The following is a 19,592-nucleotide window of genomic DNA, read 5'->3' on the forward strand; positions in this document are numbered from 1 at the left end:
TTCTCGGTGCCCCGCTGGAGGGAAGAGGGGTCACCGGAGGCCATGGCGCTTGGAGTGGGGTCCAGTTTGAGGGTGTGGGCCCTCCTGCCTCCTTCACAGCGCTGTGGCCCCAGCGTCCGCTGCACCACTCCTCTCCATCACTGCCCTTTGCCCCCTGGACAACTTGTCAGAGCCTGAGGGCCAGTGTAGCCGGTGACCCCCGTCCCCTTACCGCGCAGTTCCAGACCTTCGAGCCCTGCAAACAGCTGTGGTGCAGCCATCCTGACAACCCGTACTTCTGCAAGACCAAGAAGGGGCCCCCGCTGGACGGGACAGAGTGTGCCCCTGGCCAGGTACCTGTGTTCCCGGGGCTGCAGCAGGAGTGTGCAGGTCCCAGGGGAGCCCCTGCCCCCCAGGCGTGTGGCTGCGTGTGTGTGTGCGTGGAGCCCCCCAGGAACTCATAGGTACACCCTCTCTCCCACACCACAGTCGCTTGCTTCACAGAGTTTGGCATCATCTCATCGCCCATCTGGCAGGAAGCCTTCCCCCCATTTTACAGATGAGAAGAGTGAGGCCCAGGCAGGCAAAGGAAGGGATGAAGGGAAGACTCCAGGTGTCCTGCCCGCCTCCCTCCCCGGCCCACCATGCTGGTTCTCCCACATGTGTGTTGCCTCCCCTGCCCCAGACCTGCCCTTTCACATATCACCTGGCATGTGTTTGCCCTCTTGAGCAGGTGTGGGTGCCAGGGCATCATTTGTATGGGGGACCTCATGGCCGGGTCTAAGAGCCTGAGGGGTTCTAAAATCCACTTCTGCTATATTGCTGGCCCTTCTCTGATTTCTGTGGTGACCTTGGGCCATTCATTGAACTTCGGGTCCTGCTGACCCCTGACCAAGTGGCCTTTCCACTCCTTGGGTTGTTCTGAATCACTGAGTCACGCTGGAGCAAAGCAGAGAGCTGGGAAGAAGCAGAGCAGCTGGGAAGTGTTAAGAGAGGCTCCAGGGTTATTACTCAGCCACAGGACCCGCCCCCCTAGCCTGCCCTCTGCCCTCTGCCCTCAGGAGGCTCTGCCCGCTCACATCACATGTGGAGGGCTTGCCTCCTCACAGATGGATGGGGCTTCCCACGGCTATGCATGGCCCAGTGGGCTCCACACCTGGCGGGTTCTTACCCCGGAGACTCGGTACACTGGCTCCTGGTATTTCCAGAGTTCCAGGTCCTTCCGTCACAATAGCATGTGACAGTCAATCCGTGGCTCTCAGTTCTGGCTGCAGATTGGAACCATCCGGGGAGCTCTAAAAGTCCCCACCTCTAGAACAGGGAACGACTGCAGGTGGGCACAGAGATCTCTTTGGGGTGATGGAAATGTTCTCAAATTGGACGTGGTGACGGTTGCACAACGCTGTCGATTGTGAAGAATTGTTGACTTGCACACTTGACCAGAGAGACTTTTTGTAGTATGTAAGGTATACTATTGCTGCTGTAAAAACTCCCCACTCCTAGAGATTTTGACTCCGTTGGTCTGGGGTGAAGTCAAAGCATCTGGAGGTGTTTTTTTTTTTTTTTGTTTATTTATTCTTTGAGAGAGAGAGTGCATGCACATGAGCAGGGGAGGGGCAGAGAGAGGGAGACACAGAATCTGAAGCAGGTTCCAGACTCTGAGCTGTCAGCACAGAGCCCAGTGCAGGGTTCGAACTCATGAACTATGAGATCATGACCTGAGCTGAAGTCGGACGCTTAACCACCTGAGCCACCCAAGCGCCCCAAGGCATCTGGAGTCTTAAAAGCTCCCCAGGTGACTCTAACTAAGGCTGAGAGCCACTCTGTTATCTCTTAAAAAAGACCCAGGGAGCTTTGCTGTACTTCGTACATGTTGCCCTGCAGGAGAAGGGGAGGGGGTTACTTTGGTCGAGCCCGCCTTTGTGCCTGGCCCTGAGCTAAGGCCTTTGTGGGTATCACTGCCTTTAGTTCTTAGAACAGTCCCATTTAACAGATGAGTAGACTGAGGCTCAGCAAGGTGAAGTTATGCCAAAGCCCCACATAGCTAGTAATGGCTGAGCTGGGGTTCCAGCCCAGGCCTCTCAGACTCCATTTGTATACCCCCTGCATTTGTGCATGGATGGACCTCCCTGTGTGGCTGGCTTGCCTCCCACAAACACACCGGCCTGTGGCCTCTGGGTGGTGATTTTGAGACACAGAGCCAATATCTACTCTAGATTAACGTGGTAAGACTGTGTCTTCTCTCCCCTATTAGCTCTTTTTTTTCTCCGGGGGTGATAAACCAAATAATTGCATAATTATTACTGTCATTAGCAATACTCTCTGCCATGTTTGGAGGGCTGTGTGTGTCCGGCATTATCTCCTTGGAGGCTCACAGCAGCCCTGGGGGCAGGTGCTGTTATCCACAGTGGACACCAGAGGAATAGGCTCAGGAAGGGGAGCCCTTTGCCGGAGGTCACTTGGCTTGCGGTGTGGGTGGGATTCTGTCACCCTTGTACTCTTAATGTCCCTTTCTCTGGGCTCACCTGTGGCACCCACCAGCTGTGCCATGTGCGCAGTCGGGCACCCTTCCTAGCAGGCTAGGCAGCAGGGGGGCGGGGTGCCCAGGGTAACCTCATTCCCTCTGCTCCATCCCAGTGGTGCTTCAAAGGTCACTGCATCTGGAAGTCGCCAGAGCAGACTTACGGCCAGGATGGAGGCTGGAGCTCCTGGACCAAGTTCGGGTCATGTTCACGGTCATGCGGGGGTGGCGTTCGATCCCGGAGCCGGAGCTGTGACAATCCCCCGTGAGTGCTCTTGGCTGAGGTGGGCAGGGCAGGGGACCCCCTCCCTCCCTAGGCCTGAGGAGGGGCTGGGTGAGGAAGGCACCGAGGGCCAGGACACTAGAGAGAAGGACCCTGCAGGTGCCTGTATCCTGATGGTGGGGACCCAAAATTGTTTGGGGGGGCCACATCACTTCCACCCGGGCCTGACATCTCCCATCAGGCTGAGATTAGGTCTGAACCGGTGATTCTCAGACTCTCACGTGCAGAAGACTCTGGGTGGGCCCAAAGATTCCCCCAGTTTCACAAGCCTGCCCGTGACCCGGATCCTTTGGCTAAGCTTTGAGAAAACACTGATCTAAATGCTCAGTAGCCTTCTACCCCAGGAAGCAAAACTTGACATCAACTCCTGCCTTTCACTGTCCCAGTAAATCCAACATTCTGGGGGACCGGTCTGTTTCTCCCCTTTTGCCCCTCTATGGGGATCCCTCCCATGGTTTTGGAACTTCCGAGGGCCAGCTGGCCATGGCCTGCCTTTCCCAGGCTGCTCAGAACAGCCTCGGGCGAGATGAGGGCTGGCGGTGTGGGTCACACGCGGCCGTGTGGGTCAGCGGGCTCCGGGGACCAGGGACGCCGAGACTCCGCTGAACAGCAGGCCCCCTGGATGCTGTGGCTCAGTGTTGGCCACCCTCCCTCGCATCCTCAGGAGGGGTCCTTCACACTCGGCCGTTTACCTCCAGGGATGGGAAGCTCACTACCGCCCAGAGGAGCCTATTCCTGTGTCAGACGGCTGTGCTGACCTTTTGCAAACAGGAGCCAAACGGCCTGCCCCGTAACTTCCACCCGTCGGTGGGGGGAGAGCCGGGGTTGGAGCAGGGCCCTGTGGCGCCCACTCCGAGTAAAACACCTTCCAGGTGGATGGTTATCCCCTCCATCAGAGCTGCCCTCTTTCAAACTCCGCTGTGATAAGAACTATTTTTATTTTACGAGGCTTAAGTGAAAGAATTCAGCGCTGTGCCCAGCCCAGATTAAGCACTAACGGATGACAGCTGCTGTTACAGTTATTACCATGTATCGAGCACTTGCTCCGTGCCAGGTAGAAGGCTGAGCGCTTGGGTGCACGAACCCCCGTGATGCCCCAGCGTCCGGGAGCAGAGCCGCGGTCACCTACGCCTGGACGCTTGGCATCCGTAACGCTACCCAGTCCTCTTAACATGATGGCAGACAGTACAGAGTACGTCATAGGCCATTTCTTATTTATTCCTCACCGACACACCAGGAGGTAGGTGGACGAAGAGGTATCCGGGTCCCACCTTTAAAGAGGAAATTAAGGCTCAGCGGGACGAAGTGACTTGCCCAAGATTTGCATAGGCGGGACGTGGGGTTAGACCTAGCCAGGCCTTCTCATTCGGGACCCAAGTCTGTTTTTACCACTGCTTAGTTTATTAGGATGCGAAGCGGGTGCAGATGGGAACTCGCGGGGGCACCTTGGGAGGGAGTGCCCCCGTGGTATGTCAGGCCGTGAGTCATGGTTCGAAGGGTACACAGAGATAAATGAGACTGGTTTCTCTTCCAGCCCGATTGGAGAGGGTTGCTCATCCCTGGCTCCGTGCTTCTCAGCTCCCCCACCGCCCCTCGTGCCAACACACAGGGGAACAGGTGGCATATGCCCCAGGGGTGGAGCGAGAAGAATCTGGAAGGGCTCTGAGCATGGCAGCCCCCACCACGAGCAGCCCTCTAGTTTACGTTCGAGCAGCTGCTTTATGTTCCCCTAGAAGGCCGAGCTGCCCCTGGGGGCCACGCGGGAAGCCTGGCCCTCCCCAGCCTTCCCCCGGCAAGGTCACCGGGTCTCTCTGCCTGCCCCAGCCCAGCCTACGGAGGCCGCCTGTGCTCAGGGCCCATGTTCCAGTACCAGGTGTGCAACAGCGAGGAGTGCCCGGGGCCCCACGAGGACTTCCGGGCCCAGCAGTGTGCGAGGCGCAACTCTTATTACATCCACCGGGACGCCAAGCACAGCTGGATCCCCTACGAGCCAGAAGATGGTGAGTGCCCCCCCCCCCCATCCGCCATGTCCTTGGGCATCTGCTAGGTGGGCCTCCCGTGCCTGGGGCCACCAGTGGAGGTGGAGGGATGGTGGAGGACAGTCGGCCGGCTGGCCGCCTTTGTGCAGGCCCTTGTCTTTGGGCCACAGTCCTCCTTAAAGCCATCCCTGATGTGTAGGCTTATGAGGACTGTTCCCTGGCGGGGAAACGATCTGGAACCGGGGCATGTCTTTTCTTTTCTTTTTTTCTTTTTTAAGTTTATTTATTTTTGAGAGAGAGAAAAAGTAAGGGGGTGAGGAGGGGCAGAGAGAGGGAAAGAGAGAATCCCAAGTGGGCTGCATGCTGTCAGTGTGGAGCCCGATGTGGGGCTCAAACCCACAAACCGTGAGATCATGACCTGAGCCGAAGTCGGGCGCTCAACTGACTGAACCCACCCCCACCCCCCCAGGTGCCCTTTGAACCAGGGACATTTCACTCAGAGGTGCTGTTGTGGCTGACAGCAGTGTTGGCTGTTGGGGTTGGTGCCTCTCACACGGGTCCCTTACCTGTACGGGAAGGCTCTATACAGGTACAAGTGCCCTGGCTTTGCTGAGAGCCCCCGTCCCGTTAGATACCATAGTTTTAGGTTTTACTGACTGTGCTACTGTTTCAGCAGCTAATGAAAATGATTGAAGAGGCACACAGATGGGAGCCTGTGGCCAGGGATCCTCATACGGAATCCCTCCAGGCTGCTCTGGGACAGACGTAGCCAGTGCCTGTCTGCTTTGGAGCCTTTCCACTGACGGCTCTTATAGTGGCAGCAAGATACCAGTGAAGGGGTGGGATTCACGGCCTCTTAGAGCCTTTATGCTGGAAGGGCCCTTAACTGTCCTCTGTGTTCACCTCCCCTGCCAGCCTGTCCATGGTCCTTTGATGGACAGATGCTCACCCCCCACCACACAGCCCTCAGCCTCCGATGGCACCGACTAGAGCAGCCTTTCCTCTCCTGAGCCCAGGGCTGCCTCTTTTAGCCCCTGTTCCAAAGTATTAATTGCAGGGCAATTCAGCTGACATTTAGAATGACAGTCTTCAGATTAGAAGGGACATTAGAGGCCTCTCCATTGCCCACCGGTGCACAGACCTCTCCAGAATATGATCGCAGAGAGCATTTTCCCTCTGCTTTGAATTCCTCCCATTCTGGGGAGCTCGCCACTGTCCGCTGGCTTCCATGGCTGCCTGCCTGCCTGGGGCGTACTGGTCAGGGTCCTACCTGTGTGTGAAGTTCAAAGTGGTATTGGATGCTGTGGCTCTGAACTTGAGCCCTGAGTACTGGGGCAAGATGTATCCTAGGAGCCCAGGGACAAGGGGCGGGAGCCATTTGGTTGCTGAGAAGTTTGGCTAAGGGGGTGGCTCGCTTTGAAAGCCTTGCAGATCCATTCAGATCCAAACAAGCCTCTAGAAGAATGGGCTTCAAGGCCCATGGGGCAGCTGGGCTTTGGGCTTTCCCAGGACTTTTAGACAAATTCCAGAAAGTTAGCTAAGCTCCAACTTCCCTTTTTCTAAGAAACACAGCAAGTGTTTATATGTTATGTTTTTTGGAACCTTCTTTTTAAGGACATCAATAGCCCAGATGGGAAAGAGAACAATTAACTGTTAGAACTAGGAAGGGCCTCCTTTCGCTCTCACTGCAACTTTGTTTTATAAACCCAAACCCAGCTACGGCCCTGCTTTACTCTCACAGGGTGTCCTGATGTTTGCAACCATGTTGAGATACACTGTTATACATGAGACTGCTGAAGTGTATGTAGAGGTCAGTGTGGGACTCAAGCCAGACTACCTTGTTTAGAATCCTGGAGTTGGTTCTCAGTGTGTGGCTGTGTGGCCTTGGGCAACTTTCTTAACCTCTCTGGTCCTTGGTCTCCTCCTCTAGAATGCTAGAACTTGCTTCCTAGAACTTACTGAAAAGGTTAAATGAGTTAAGTCACACAAAAAATTTGAGGTCGTGCATCAAGAGTGTGTAGGGGCACCTGGCTGACTCAGTCAGTAGAGCACGTGACTGTTGATCTCGGGATCGTGAGTTCAAGCCCCACATTGGACGTGGAGCCTACTTAAAAAAAAAAAAAAGAGTATGTAAAGGTTTTGGAAGTATTTGGTACATGGTAAGCATTCACTATATATTGGCTTATTATTATGGCCATTACTATTATTTTATCACTTGATTTTATTTAGCATCCTGATGTGGCGTTTTATTGATCAGGGATAATAAATAAGGAACGGAGACTCCGAGAGGTCAGCTGATTTGTCCAGGGTCACTAGGCTCATAGGTGACATGGCAGGGATTGTAAGTCCCAGCCCCATACTCAGTGCTCCCCCCCACTGCCCAGAGCTGGCCCAGGAGTTTCCCGCTTGGGACATGTGCTGATGTCCTTCTGGGCCAGCCCGCTTTCTCCGAGCACAGCTGGGAATGCAGCACGGTCCCTTTCTCCACAGATGCCCAGAAGTGTGAGCTGATCTGCCAGTCGGAGGACACAGGGGATGTGGTCTTCATGAACCAGGTGGTCCACGACGGGACCCGCTGCAGCTACCGGGACCCATACAGCGTCTGTGCCCGCGGCGAATGTGTGGTGGGTTCCCTGCTCCGGGCCACCCACCTTCTGCCTGCCTGGGGAGACCAGAGGGCTATACTGCCCGCTTCTCCTGGGCCCTAGGGAGACAGGCATCTCCTCGCCTTCCCCACCCATGACACCCTTGGTCCTCAACATAACCCTGGGATCCTAGAAGGGGGTTATTGCCCAGCCCATTCGAGGGAAGAGGAATGGCCAGGTTTAAGACCTGCCCGTGTCACATGGCGAGTTTGTGGCAGTGACGTGTCCAGGAATGCCTCTGGGTTCAGGGTCAACTCGTGGGGCCTGGGGACTGGGGAGGGAACCAGGGGCTGCCGGCCTGGGGTGGGGGGTGGGGGTGGGGAGCACGGGAGCCTTATCCTCTGACCCCCCCTCTGGCGTCAGCCCGTTGGCTGTGACAAGGAGGTGGGGTCCATGAAGGCAGATGACAAGTGCGGTGTCTGTGGCGGCGACAACTCTCACTGCAGGACCGTGAAGGGGACACTGGGCAAGGCTTCCAAGAAGGCAGGTGAGAGGCTGGGGCTGGGAGATGACCAGGAGTGGCTGGGGTTCTGGCCCAGCAGGGGCCCTTGAGCCCGAGTCCCTTGGGCAAGCGATCCCTCCTCTGCTGGGCCACGGTTCAGGGCGGGGGAGGGGAGAAGGCACCCAGAGCCTGCCTCCAGACCTTCCTGGGCTGCCCCAGGCCACTGAGTCAGAAGCTGCAGCTGGCCGCAGCCTCTGCCAGTGAGCGCTGCCTGCATTCGGGCCTAGGACTTCAGAAGAATTTTTCTGCTGGCCAGTGCGCTGTGATAGGAACTCAGCCATCTCTTTGGCCCTGGGGCTATTGTGGGAGTGAGAGCTCAGACACATCTGAGGATGTGGCCCAGACTGGACTGGAATTTTTTTTCCCTCTCTCCCCTCTCTCTCCATTTTTTGGTCAACTTGTGGTGCCTCCTTTTCAACTCCTGGTACCTTGAGTTCCTTGACTTCCCTCCCTACCTTCCATCTGACCACACTTGGCTGTTGAAAAGGGCCAGATATTAGTCCTTTACACTCTAGGAAGAATTAGATCCATTTCCCCTTTGGCACTGTCATAGCTTTGCCTCATCTCTCCTTGTGGGGAGAAAGTTGGTGGCTTCGAGAGGGGTTTGTTTCCAGGCCTGGGATTGGGAGGGCCATGGGGCCCAGGGCAGCCGTGATGGTGGCTCAAGGTATGAGAAGAAAGGTGGGGGGGAACATCAGGAGAGAAAAGTAGGCTCAAGAAAGTGGAAAATTGTAGCAACAAAGTGTCTGCATACTCTCCCCCCCCCCCCCCCCGCCACAGCCCTTAGAGTTTTTAGGGCATTTTAAGCCATAGCATCTCATTTGAACCTCTCGGCACCTTGTGGGCAAGGGTCCCCCCTTCCTATTGTACAGATGAGGAAACAGGTTCTTGGGCACGTGCAGGGGGAGGGGGTGACGGGGTGTGCTGGGCAGTGGGGCCACCAGCTCAAGATGCTCACGGTTTTTCCGGATCCTGCTCTGTGGCAGGAGCTCTCAAACTGGTCCAGATCCCGGCGGGTGCCAGGCACATCCAGATCGAGGAGCTGGAGAAGGTTCCCCACCACATTGGTGAGTATGGGGAGCTGGGAGGGCAGAGGAGAGTAGTCTAATGCAGGGAACCCTTAGAAACATTTTTTTAAACTTAGGCTGAGTAGACAACCTGTTCCATGCTTCGAATGTCAGAAGGTGTGAATGGGGATCCAGTGAAGATTCCCCCTCCCACGTCTGCCCTCCAGGATCAGTTTCCTTCCCCAGGGCAGCCACGGTCCATCTGTTGTACGCAAAAGAAAACCGTTTTCATAGAATGTATCCGTCAACTTTTGCTTGTCTAACATCCCATCCCCAAACTTTACGGTTTCTAACAAGTGTTTGTGTTAGCTCATGGTTCTGTGGGCCATGAGGTTGGGCTGGGCCCAGCTGGAGCTACTTCTACTCCTGTGCCTGGACTCAACTCGTGCGAATGCAGCATCTGGTGGGGCTGTAGGTGTTGTTGGTACTGGCTGTCAGCTGGGGTGATGGGGGTGACAGGGCCGCGTCCCTGGCGGGCTAGCCTGGGATTATTCATGTGGTCTGTCACATGGTCCTCAGTGGAGGCAAGAGCAGGCAAGCCCCAGCGTGCAAACACTTTCCAGGTCTCTACTTGTGTCATGCTTTGTAGCATCCCGTCGGCCCAAGCAGGTGTCATGGCCAAGCCCAGACTCAAGCTGTAGAAACAGACGATCTCTTGGTGGGAAGTGCAGTAGAGTCCCAGTGCAAAGAGGCCTGCACATAGGAAGAGGAGGAATTTGCAGCCAGTCTGACACACAGACCCTTAAATCCTTCTTATCTGATGACCCATAAACACAGTCACTGAGGCACTACTTACAAGAGTTACACAACTCTAAAGCCAAGAGAGATGAAAAATTCTGGCCCCAAAAGAAATCGACAGAATTCAAATTGAGAACATTAACGTAAGGGGAGAGATTTTTGTGCTTACTTGTTTGCTTTGTTCTGTTTGTGCTGAAACCAAGTCGGTGGTTAAGAAATGAACATGTCCAGGGCGGGCAAATCCGTGGACACGAGAGAGTAGCTTAGTGGTGGTCAGGGGCCGGTGGGAGGGGGATGGGGGCATCTGCAAATGGGCGTGATGAAGGGTCTTGGAATCGGGCAGTGGTCCAGTAGTCAGTGAATTGCACACTTGCAAAGGCTGAGTGCGTGTACGTGAATTACATCTCAATTGAAAACACGTAAGCAGAGGGCATGGGTGCCATGGTGTTGCCGGGCCTTACTTAGCATGTCCCAGAGGCCCCTCGAGTCGACTGTGCTCACCAGGCCACACCGCATGTCACCACCTCTTCATGGACGTGAATGCAAAACGTAACATCTCTGGGCAGGCTCATGTATTCCAAAAATGCCGATATTCGTATTTTTAGATTACCATCACCATGACAGAAAACGTGTGAAAACCTCCTGGGAAACTTGCACCCCCTGCAGAATACGCCCTATAACCTGCTCCGGAAGGCGCCTGAGAGGGTGTAGTGCAAATAGACAAGAAGCACAGGGGGAAACTGAGGTCCACAGTGGATTGTGGGCCCTCTGTGTACCCTGATTCCCCCACGCGGTGAGCCAGTCTGCGCCAGGCTCTCCTGTCTCCCAGCCCCGGGCCCTTGCCCACAGCCCCACTCTGTATGGGTATGAGTCAGGAGGGCTTGGCTTGGCCAGCTCCCTGCCCACTTGCCTGTCTGGCTCCGGGGGATTGTGCCAGAACAGGGGCCAGGGGAAGGGAGGGGAGGGGGCAAGGAGAAAAGGGCCGCTGACTCCAGAAGAGGGAGGAGCTTGCAGACGCTCCTCCTGCTACACCCCTACGGATGATTCAGACGATTCCATAATACTAGCAGCCCCTGGGGCCTCCCCAGCCAGCCCTCCCACTCCTCCCAGCCCCCACCCCTGTCTGTGGACATCTAGCTCCTCTGTCTGCTGGCAGCGAGGAGTGCTCCGTGGAGGCTGCAGCCGGGCTTCCATGGGGGTCGGGGCAGAGGCTTCTAGAACCCAGGGCAGGTTCAGTGTGGGCACGCTCACCCATGAGTTCCCTGGAGGGTTAGAACTCCCAGGAGCTGGGCGGGGAGGGAAGTGGGACGGAAACCTGACATTGGCACGCACTGTGTGATTGCACAGTTGTGAGGTATGCGGCAAGCCCGCCGTGGAAATGTGCAAGCTGCACGTATTGAGAGTGAGCGTGTGTCTGTGCACGTGCCTGAAATGGTATGTGAGTGCTCTCTGGAGACATCCAGGACAGGTGGCCGTCTTGGCAGTGAAAGCCAAGGCCCCGTCCAAGCTCGTTAGACTCTCCTGGAATTTGGGGGCTTTGATTCTTTGAAAGGAAGTCAAGGGAAGAGAACCATGCTGTTAATATCTACCGTGTGCCAGGCCTCGAGCTGGCACTTGTCATCCATTACCTTACGTAGGCCTCGGGACAGTCCACGGACACTCCTCCCTAGCCGTGAAAGTTCTAGATGGCATCTCCTTCCAACAGAAGGCTGTCTCATCTACATCGAAAATCTGTTGTTTGTAGTGACCTTCGTGAATTATCTTAGCTGGATCTCCTGGAAAACTTGCTGCAGTTTCGACATCAGCACCTGCTGCTTCCTTCACCTTGTGCTTTTATGGCTTCTTTTCTCCAACCTCTGCTATCTTCGAACTTTTGTCTGCAGCTTCCTCGCTCTCTTCCTCTTCCTCTCTCAGCCTCCATAGAACTGAAGAGAGTTAGGGCCTTGCTCCACGTTAGGCTTTGGCTTAAGGGAATGTTGTGGCTGGTTTGATCTTTTTTTTTTTTATTTTTTTCAATGTTTATTTTTTAGAGAAAGAGAGCGCAAATGGGGGAGGGGCAGAGAGAGAGGGAGACACACAATCGGAAGCAGGCTCCAGGCTCTGAGCTGTCAGCACAGAGCCTGACACGGGGCTCGAACCCACAAACTGCGAGATCATGACCTGAGCCGAAGTTGGCTGTTTAACCGACTGAGCGCTGCCCCCCCCCACCCCGCCCCAGGCCCCCCTGGAGTAGCACTTTCAATTTCCTTCAAGAACTTTTCCTTTGCCTTCCCAACTTGGCTGACCGTTTGGCACAAGAGGCCTGGCTTTTCGCCCATCTTGGCTTTTGACATGCCTTCTGCACTAAGCTTAATCATTTCTAGCTTTAGATTTAAAGTGAGAAACATGTGACTCTTCCTTTTCCTTGGACGCTTAAAGGCCATTGCAGGGTCATTAACTGACTTGATTTCAATAGTGTTGTGTCTGCGGGAACAGAGAGGCCCGAGGAGAGGGACAGAGATGGTCGATCGGGGAGCAATCCGAACACACACATGTATCCGTTACGTTTACTGTCTTTTTTTTTTTAATTTTTTAAAAAATGTTTTTATTTATTTTTGAGACAGAGAGAGACAGAGCATGAGCAGGGAAGGGGCAGAAAGAGAGGGAGATACAGAATCTGAAGCAGGCTCCAGGCTCCGAGCTGTCAGCACAGAGCCCGACGTGGGCCTCGAACTCACAGACTGTGAGATCACGACCTGAGCTGAAGTCGGACGCTTAACCGACTGAGCCACCCAGACGCCCCAAGTGTGCTGTCTTAAATAAGTGGGGTTCATGGTGTCCCCGAACATTTGCAATAGTGACATCAAAGATCACTGGTCACAGGGCACCGTGACAAATTTAATAATCGTGAAAAAGTTGGAAATACTGCGAGAATTTCCAAACTGTGACCCAGAGACCCAACGTGAGCAAATGCCGTCAGAAACAAGGCACCAATAGACTCGCTCGGCGCAGGGCTGCTGCAGATCTTCCGTTTGTAAACAATGCAGACTCTGTGAAGCACGATGAAGGGAAGCACAGTGAAACGAGGCTGGGGTATGCTCAGGGTCCAGAGTGGGGTCAGCGGTAGGGCCAGGACTCAGAGGTTCACGCAGCCCACCGGAGGGTGTACAGCCAGGGCTGGGGACGGCGGCTGCTGAGAGGGTAGCAGACAGAGCCGTGGGGAGACTTGAGGCCGGGCCCGGCTCTGGCTCCAGGTCTGGCGATTCTGGGGGCAGAGAGGGATCAGGCATCGAGAGATGAGGGGCATCTCTCCTCTCGCTCAGCAGGGAGGCCGGTCCTCCAGACGGCTGGGCCACCAGCGCTCTGTGTGTCCAGGAGACACCTTTGCCCCTCGCGGGTCTCTAGGTCCCCTTCTGGGGCAATAATAGCACCAACCTTGGGATGTGTGTGAGGATTCCGCCGAGGCGGGCGCCAGAGTGACCAGTGCATGGTGAGTGCTCTGAATCGTTGGCTCTTATGGTCTCGTCATTACCCTGGATGGTTTTTGTCGGCACCAGGTGGGGACACCCCAGGGCTCCAGAGCCTTTGCTCCCCCACCTGGGCTGAGGGGCTCGGGTCCGAGGCTGCAGCCCTTCACCAGCCTGCTCCAGGGCGGCCAAGGCTGTGACGCAGGGGCCTCTGCCAGGCCGTCTGCACCTGCACACCTCCCACCCAGCTGCCACCCGACACCTTTCGATAACAAGTTACGGGTTACTCACTCAGCGGGACTTTAAGGGGTGGACATTTACAGGTGTTTCTAAGACTCGCTCTGTGCCAGGCCCCAAGGACACCAAGACGGAGGAGATACACTGACAGGCTGTGGGGGAGACAGGCACCAGTGCTAACACTCGGGCCCTGTTCTGATGGCAGTCATAGTGCCTCCCATTTATTGAATGCCAGCTGCATGCCACGCACTCTGCCTAGTTCTTTACATCTATGGACTCCTTTAATTGTCCCAAGGACCCCATAGTGGATAGGTGGGAGGGGGGGTACTGCGATTATCCTCATGTGGCTGCAGCCCTATGAGCTACGGATGATTAGCATTCCCATTTTACAGATGGCGAAACTGAGGCAGCACAGGGTGGCTAAGTAACTTCCCCAGATCAATCTGGTGCCAGGGCCTGTGTTTTTAGCCTCGTGCTCTGCTGTAGAAGGGAGGGCAAGTCCCTGAGGACTGGGCAATCAAAGAAGGCTTCCTGGGGGCGCCTGGGTGGCTTAGTTGATTCAGCGTCTGACTCTTGGTTTCGGCTCAGGTCGTGATCTCTCGTGGGTTCGAGCCCCGCATTGGGCTCTGTGCTGACAGCATGGAGCCTGCTTGGGATTCTTTGTCTCCCTTTCTCTCTGCCCCTACCCCACTTTCTCCCTTTCTCTTTTAAAAATAAAAAAATACATACATAAAAGGAAAACTTACTTTTTTTTTTTTTTTTAAAGAAAAGAAGCCTTCCTGGAGGAGGGGAACATTGTGCTGAGCCTTCCATAGGAGTGAAGATTGGTCAGACAGGAAGAAGGGAAGACGGTGGGAGGAATGGGTGTGCCAGGGTCTAGAGGCAGGGGTGCTGTGTGCAGCCGGTGCAGTGACTCATCTGACTGAGGAAGGTTCTGGTGGAAAGGGGTGACAGGTCATAGGGAGCCCCAGGGGATCCAATAGGAAGGTCTCGAAGCCCCAGAAGGAGGTCTGGCTAGTGTTCCTGTGGAGGGGAATAGAAATCTGTGTGACCCTCTCCCCATGGCCAGCGGTGAAGAACCAGGTCACAGGCAGCTTCATCCTCAACCCCAAGGGCAAGGAAGCAATGAGCCGGACCTTTACTGCAATGGGCCTGGAGTGGGAGTATGTGGTGGAGGACGCCAAGGAAAGCCTCAAGACCAGTGGGCCCCTGCCCGAAGCCATCGCCGTCCTGGTGAGCCCCCACCCTGTACGGTGGCCCCTGCCCACCCCCTTGCTGCCCCAGCCCAGTCTCCCCAGTCTTCACTGTTGAGCCAGCGCAGCCCCGTCGGAAGCAGTGTTGCAGTGTCTTTAGCAGCCTGGCCAAGGCCAAGGCCTAGATGCCCTCTGTGCACAAAGGCTGGCAGGACACACATGAGGAGGGAGAAAGAAATGGTTGTCTTGCTATGAGAGGGAGTCTGTTGTCCATCACACAGCATCAGAAACAGGGCCTGGGAATGAGAGGAGGCACCTGTGTTGGTTCCCACTGTTGCCCTGGCGTCATCCAATGTCCGCTTGCATTATGGCATTGCCTGCAAGTGACTGGGGGGTGCCAGCTCACGCTGCCAGCCTCCGGAGAGGGGGATGCGGTCACTGTCCTTGCTGGGGTCCACCTCTTCCCACACCCCCTCTTCCTAGGCCATAGACCGGGGCTTATGGAGCAGGGATTATTAATGCATGAGCTCAGACCAGGAGGGGCTTTGTCTGTGGTGCTCCTGACACTGGCTGATTCATGCCAGGGAGAGCTTGGACAGGCTTCTTTCCTGGTGCGACCGTCACTAGTCGGGGAGGTCCTAGAGGGCAGGGTCTGAAGCCTATTGATGTCAGTGTATTATTTCACTCTGCATGTATTTTCTATTCACCTTATACGTACTGGCCACCCATACACCTATGCCAATGATTGAGGGTACCAAGACCCATTCAATGGGCAAAGAATAATCTCTTCACCTAATGGTGCTGGGACAACTGGATAGCCACATGTAAAAGGATGAAGTTGAACCCCTACCTCACTCCGTATACAACAAGCTCAAACCAGATCAAATATCCAAGTAAGAGAGCTAAAACCATAGAACTCTTAGAGAAAATAGAGGGCAGAATCTCCTGACCTTGCATCTTATGATACCAGAAGCATGAGCAACAAAAGAAAAATAGGTAAACTGGTCTTCATGGAAATTGAGGACCTTCGTACATTGGAAAGACATCGTGAAGACAGTGAGAAGACAAGCTGAGCAGAATGGGAGAAGGTATTTGCAACCATATATCTGATCAGAGGCTTACAGACCATCTTATATCTGATCAGAGTCCTATAGACCTGGCCATACCAGAGTCAGGTAGTGCAGATGCCCTGGTAAGCAAGACAGACCAGCAGACACGGTCCCTGTCCTCTTGAGGACTTATGTCTGGGAGGAAAATGATCCCAGGTGAGCACGCAGGCTGTTCCTGCTGCTTAGCCTGAATTTGCTGCGTGGCTGCTGGTCTGAATGGTCTCCCAGGCTGTGCTCGGTGCTGACCCCACATCCTTTCCTTTGACCCCCTCCTCCCTGTCCCCTCCATGCTGGCCCTGCTTCTCTGCTCTCCAGTCCTGTGCCACCTGCTCTGTCTCCCCTCAGGTGCTCCCCCCAGCTGAGGGTGGCCCCCGCAGCAGCCTGGCCTACAAGTACATCATCCATGAAGACTTGCTGCCCCTAATTGGGAGCAACAACGTGCTCCTGGAGGAGACGGACACCTACGAGTGGGCGCTCAAGAGCTGGGCCCCCTGCACCAAGGCCTGCGGAGGAGGTATGGGCCTGCCCAGCCATCTGGCTGCCTCGTGGGGCAGCCTAGGGCTTTGCAGGGGAGGAGTAGGAGTGGCTGGGGGCCAACACTATCTCCACCTGATGTGTCCATAGCTCGTGCCTCCGCTTCCCCTTAAAGATCTCTCGGGTGTGGCACCTGCCTGGCCAGAGCCTTGGGGATGGGGCTGGGAGTGGGGGAGCAGCACCGGGGCAAGGCCTGCACCCTGTAAGGGCTCCCCCGCTATGCAGGGAGGCAGCCGTGCAGAGCCAGGTGCCTCCCCCACCCCAGCCCCTGCACCGCTGGCACGACATCAGGGACACATGAGATGGGCTGGCCAAGGAAGGCTTCCTCAGAAAGAGACTTGGGCAAGAGGGGTGCAAAGGCACGGGGGAGGCACGGGCCCTCCAGAGCATGCCGTCCCTGAGACCCAGCGGAGCGGCGGGGGCCTGGCGGGACCTGGCCCAAGTCAGCCTGTCCTCCCCCCAGGGATCCAGTTCACCAAATACGGCTGCCGGCGCCGGCGAGACCACCACATGGTCCAGCGGCACCTGTGTGACCACAGGAAGAGGCCCAAGCCCATCCGCCGGCGCTGCAACCAGCACCCGTGTGCCCAGCCTGCGTGAGTGTCCGGGGACGGCCAGGAGCCTGACCCCTTCCCATGGGCGTCACTGACTCTCTCGTAGCCCTGGGCCGGGGAGGAGGGGCTGCTTCCTCTGGCCCTGAGTGTCCAGGGTCACGGCCTCTGCACCCGGGACTCCCTGAGCAGAGCAGCCCACACACCGGACTCCGTCCGTGGCCAGTGCTGCCCTCCTTGCCGGTCTGGCCGCATCCGCCCCCGTCTGTCCCCCTGTGGGGTTTGCGGATTAACTTCCGCTCCCAGAAGAAGGACAATGCTTCCTTTGTTCTGCCCCTTCCAGCATTCTTTTACAGATGGGGAAACAGAGGCCCACTTTGGGGACACAGCTTTCCCTCGATGATCCGAGGGGACGTTGAGGTGAAGTCGATCTCAGTGCTTCTAGATGCCGGGGCATAGGCCAGGATGCTGTCCGGCGGCCCCCACCCATAGTCTAGCCCCTGAGTGGGTTCCCTGACCTGAGGAGACAGGCTCATTTGGGCACAAGATCATGTTCTTGGGCTTATTTGGAGGGGGCTTCGCGGAGGAGAAGAGCTATGACTTTTTGGGAAGTCGAGGTGTGGCCTTGAGCCCATCACAGAGATGGCCCCAGCACCTCTCCGGCCCCAGGCAGAGCACCCAGTCCACTTTCCTGCCTCCCCAGGAATCTTCTGGGGTCCGAGCCGTCTAACTCGGCCTGGCTGATTCACGGCAGCTCTGCTCCCTGAGGCTGGAGGGACCTCAGGGCCAGGACAGGAGCTGGGGATCAGTGCAGAGTCCACCGTGGCCTCTCCGTGCCTGGCCCAGGCGGGATCCCCTGCCCCTCAGTGCTCCACGCTCCCCCTTCACACGGCATGCCGGCCACTGTCTCCGCCAACGTCTGTGGCCACAGAGCACGCGGCGCTGACGCGGCTGTGGTCCTGGGCACGTCACCGCCCGCCCCCACCCCCCACCCCCTGCCCCCAGCTTCTCATCCGTAAAATGCCAAACGAAGTTTGGGGCCTTTTTTGTCTTTTAAAGGAAGGGGTTGGCCGAGAGAGCCCTCATTCGCTACAAGATGTCTCAGGAACCTGAGAGGGGAGTGGGTTGTGGCCGCCCCTCCCGCCACCCCACCAGAGCCATTTTCGTCTTTGTCTAATTCATCCAGTGGTATCTGCTTACGGTGCTCTTGGAAGCTGCTCCGTGGCCAAAAGACGGTGGGAGACCACCAGCTTAGCTGATTGGCACCAAAACTATGCAGGTGCTGACGGCGATAGTAACAGTGCCTGTCTTTATTACATGCCTACTGCATGCGTGCACTCTGCCAAGTGCTTTTAAGTATACACGTCCTTTAACTGTCCCAAGAGCCCCAGGGGTGGGGGTTCAACTCTACCAGCCATGAATCTCGTGCTGTATCTCAGCACCTAGGACAGTACCTGTCCACACTCCAGTATTTACGCAGTGCTGAAAAGAATTCTGATGTTCATAACTTGCCTGCGGACATGCAGGGTGCCAGATGTAAAGGTGCATCATACCCGTGCATTTTTCAGATGAGGAAGCAGAGGAGATCATAGGTGACCCCCCTTATGGCAGCTGCAGAGCCCGTGGACGGTTGTCTTGGCTCCCAGCATTCTGAAGCTCAGACCCACTTGCCAGCTCCTGCCCGCAGCGATTCAGGGGGTGGGAGAGACCCTGGGAGGAAGCGTCCCCATAGTCCCGCCTCTCCTTCACCTTCTGTTTTGTCTGTCTCTAGGTGGGTGATGGAAGAGTGGGGTGCCTGCAGCCGGAGCTGTGGGAAGCTGGGGGTGCAGACCCGGGGGGTTCAGTGCTTGCTGCCCCTCTCCAACGGGACCCACAAGGCCATGCCGGCCAAGGCCTGCCCTGGGGATCGGCCCGAGGCCCGGCGGCCCTGCCTCCGCGTGCCCTGCCCAGCCCAGTGGCGCACGGGAGCCTGGTCCCAGGTGAGTTGTTCTCAGAGGGTGGGAGGGGCTGAGCCAGTGGCCACCTTCTCTGGGGAGTCCGGGAAAAGGTGGGTCGGGGTAGGGAGCTACTAAGAGATGTGGTGCTCCCTGGTGGCAGAGAATCTCCGCCTGAATTTCCCTCCCCACCTCTGATCTGATCTGATCTGAATTTTCTCAAAACTGAGTCCAAGAGCTCCTATGTGTGCCGGGCCATGGGCCTGGGCTAGGCCTTTATATTCATTCACTATGTGCTCTGACCTAGAACTGGGTCAGAACTAGGAGGCATGGGTTAAGGCCCCCGTGATACAGGTGAGCAAACTGAAGCACTTTCTTGCATTCAAGAAATATTTACCAAATGCCAACTACGTGCCAGGCACGCTGTGCTAGGAATGCCTGGAATCCATCACCGACTTGTCCTCATGTAACTTACAGTCCAATGAGAGAGACCTAAACCGCTAACAGAAGCATTTACAGATGGCGGTTGGAGCTGTGCGGAAGTAAATGGGGGTAATGTATCTGGGAGGACCTCCCTGAGGAGGTGACGTTTGTGTTGAGACTTGAAGGCTGAGCCACAGGAAGACCCTTGCCGTGTTCCAGAAACCAAAGGAGAGTGGGACTGGAGCTGAATGGAAGGGACAGGATGACAGAGAGGCAGGCAGGAATCCGTCGTGCAGAGCTTTGTGAAAAGTTACAATGTATTCCAAGTGGGGCTTCTAGGTGGCTCAGTCAGTTAAGCATCTGAGTCTTGATTTCGGCTCAGGTCATGATCTCACAGTGAGTTTGAGCCCTGCGTCGCTCTGTGCTGACAGCAGGGAGCCTGCTCAGGATT

The 19,592-nt window shown here is 56.0% G+C and overlaps 1 protein-coding gene across 6 annotated transcripts in view; it reads left to right on the forward strand.

The window, feature by feature from the left end:
- ADAMTS14 (ADAM metallopeptidase with thrombospondin type 1 motif 14) overlaps window positions 1-19,592 on the forward strand; it is an 82,301-nt gene that overhangs the window by 53,122 nt on the left and 9,587 nt on the right. For all 6 annotated transcript variants that reach the window (XR_008292039.1, XM_053207067.1, XM_053207068.1 and 3 more), the window contains 10 exons: window positions 219-332; window positions 2,617-2,765; window positions 4,608-4,783; window positions 7,253-7,386; window positions 7,771-7,894; window positions 8,896-8,976; window positions 14,467-14,630; window positions 16,045-16,213; window positions 16,697-16,829; window positions 18,556-18,763. Coding sequence is in view for 5 of the 6 variants with exons in the window: in XM_053207067.1 (XP_053063042.1) it covers window positions 219-332; window positions 2,617-2,765; window positions 4,608-4,783; window positions 7,253-7,386; window positions 7,771-7,894; window positions 8,896-8,976; window positions 14,467-14,630; window positions 16,045-16,213; window positions 16,697-16,829; window positions 18,556-18,763 (1,452 nt within the window). In the remaining variant the exon portion in view is untranslated. The remainder of the gene's footprint in view (window positions 1-218; window positions 333-2,616; window positions 2,766-4,607; window positions 4,784-7,252; window positions 7,387-7,770; window positions 7,895-8,895; window positions 8,977-14,466; window positions 14,631-16,044; window positions 16,214-16,696; window positions 16,830-18,555; window positions 18,764-19,592) is intronic.

The sequence above is a fragment of the Acinonyx jubatus genome, chromosome D2 (genome assembly GCF_027475565.1).
Source record: "Acinonyx jubatus isolate Ajub_Pintada_27869175 chromosome D2, VMU_Ajub_asm_v1.0, whole genome shotgun sequence".
NCBI classification, from domain to species: Eukaryota; Metazoa; Chordata; class Mammalia; order Carnivora; family Felidae; genus Acinonyx; species Acinonyx jubatus.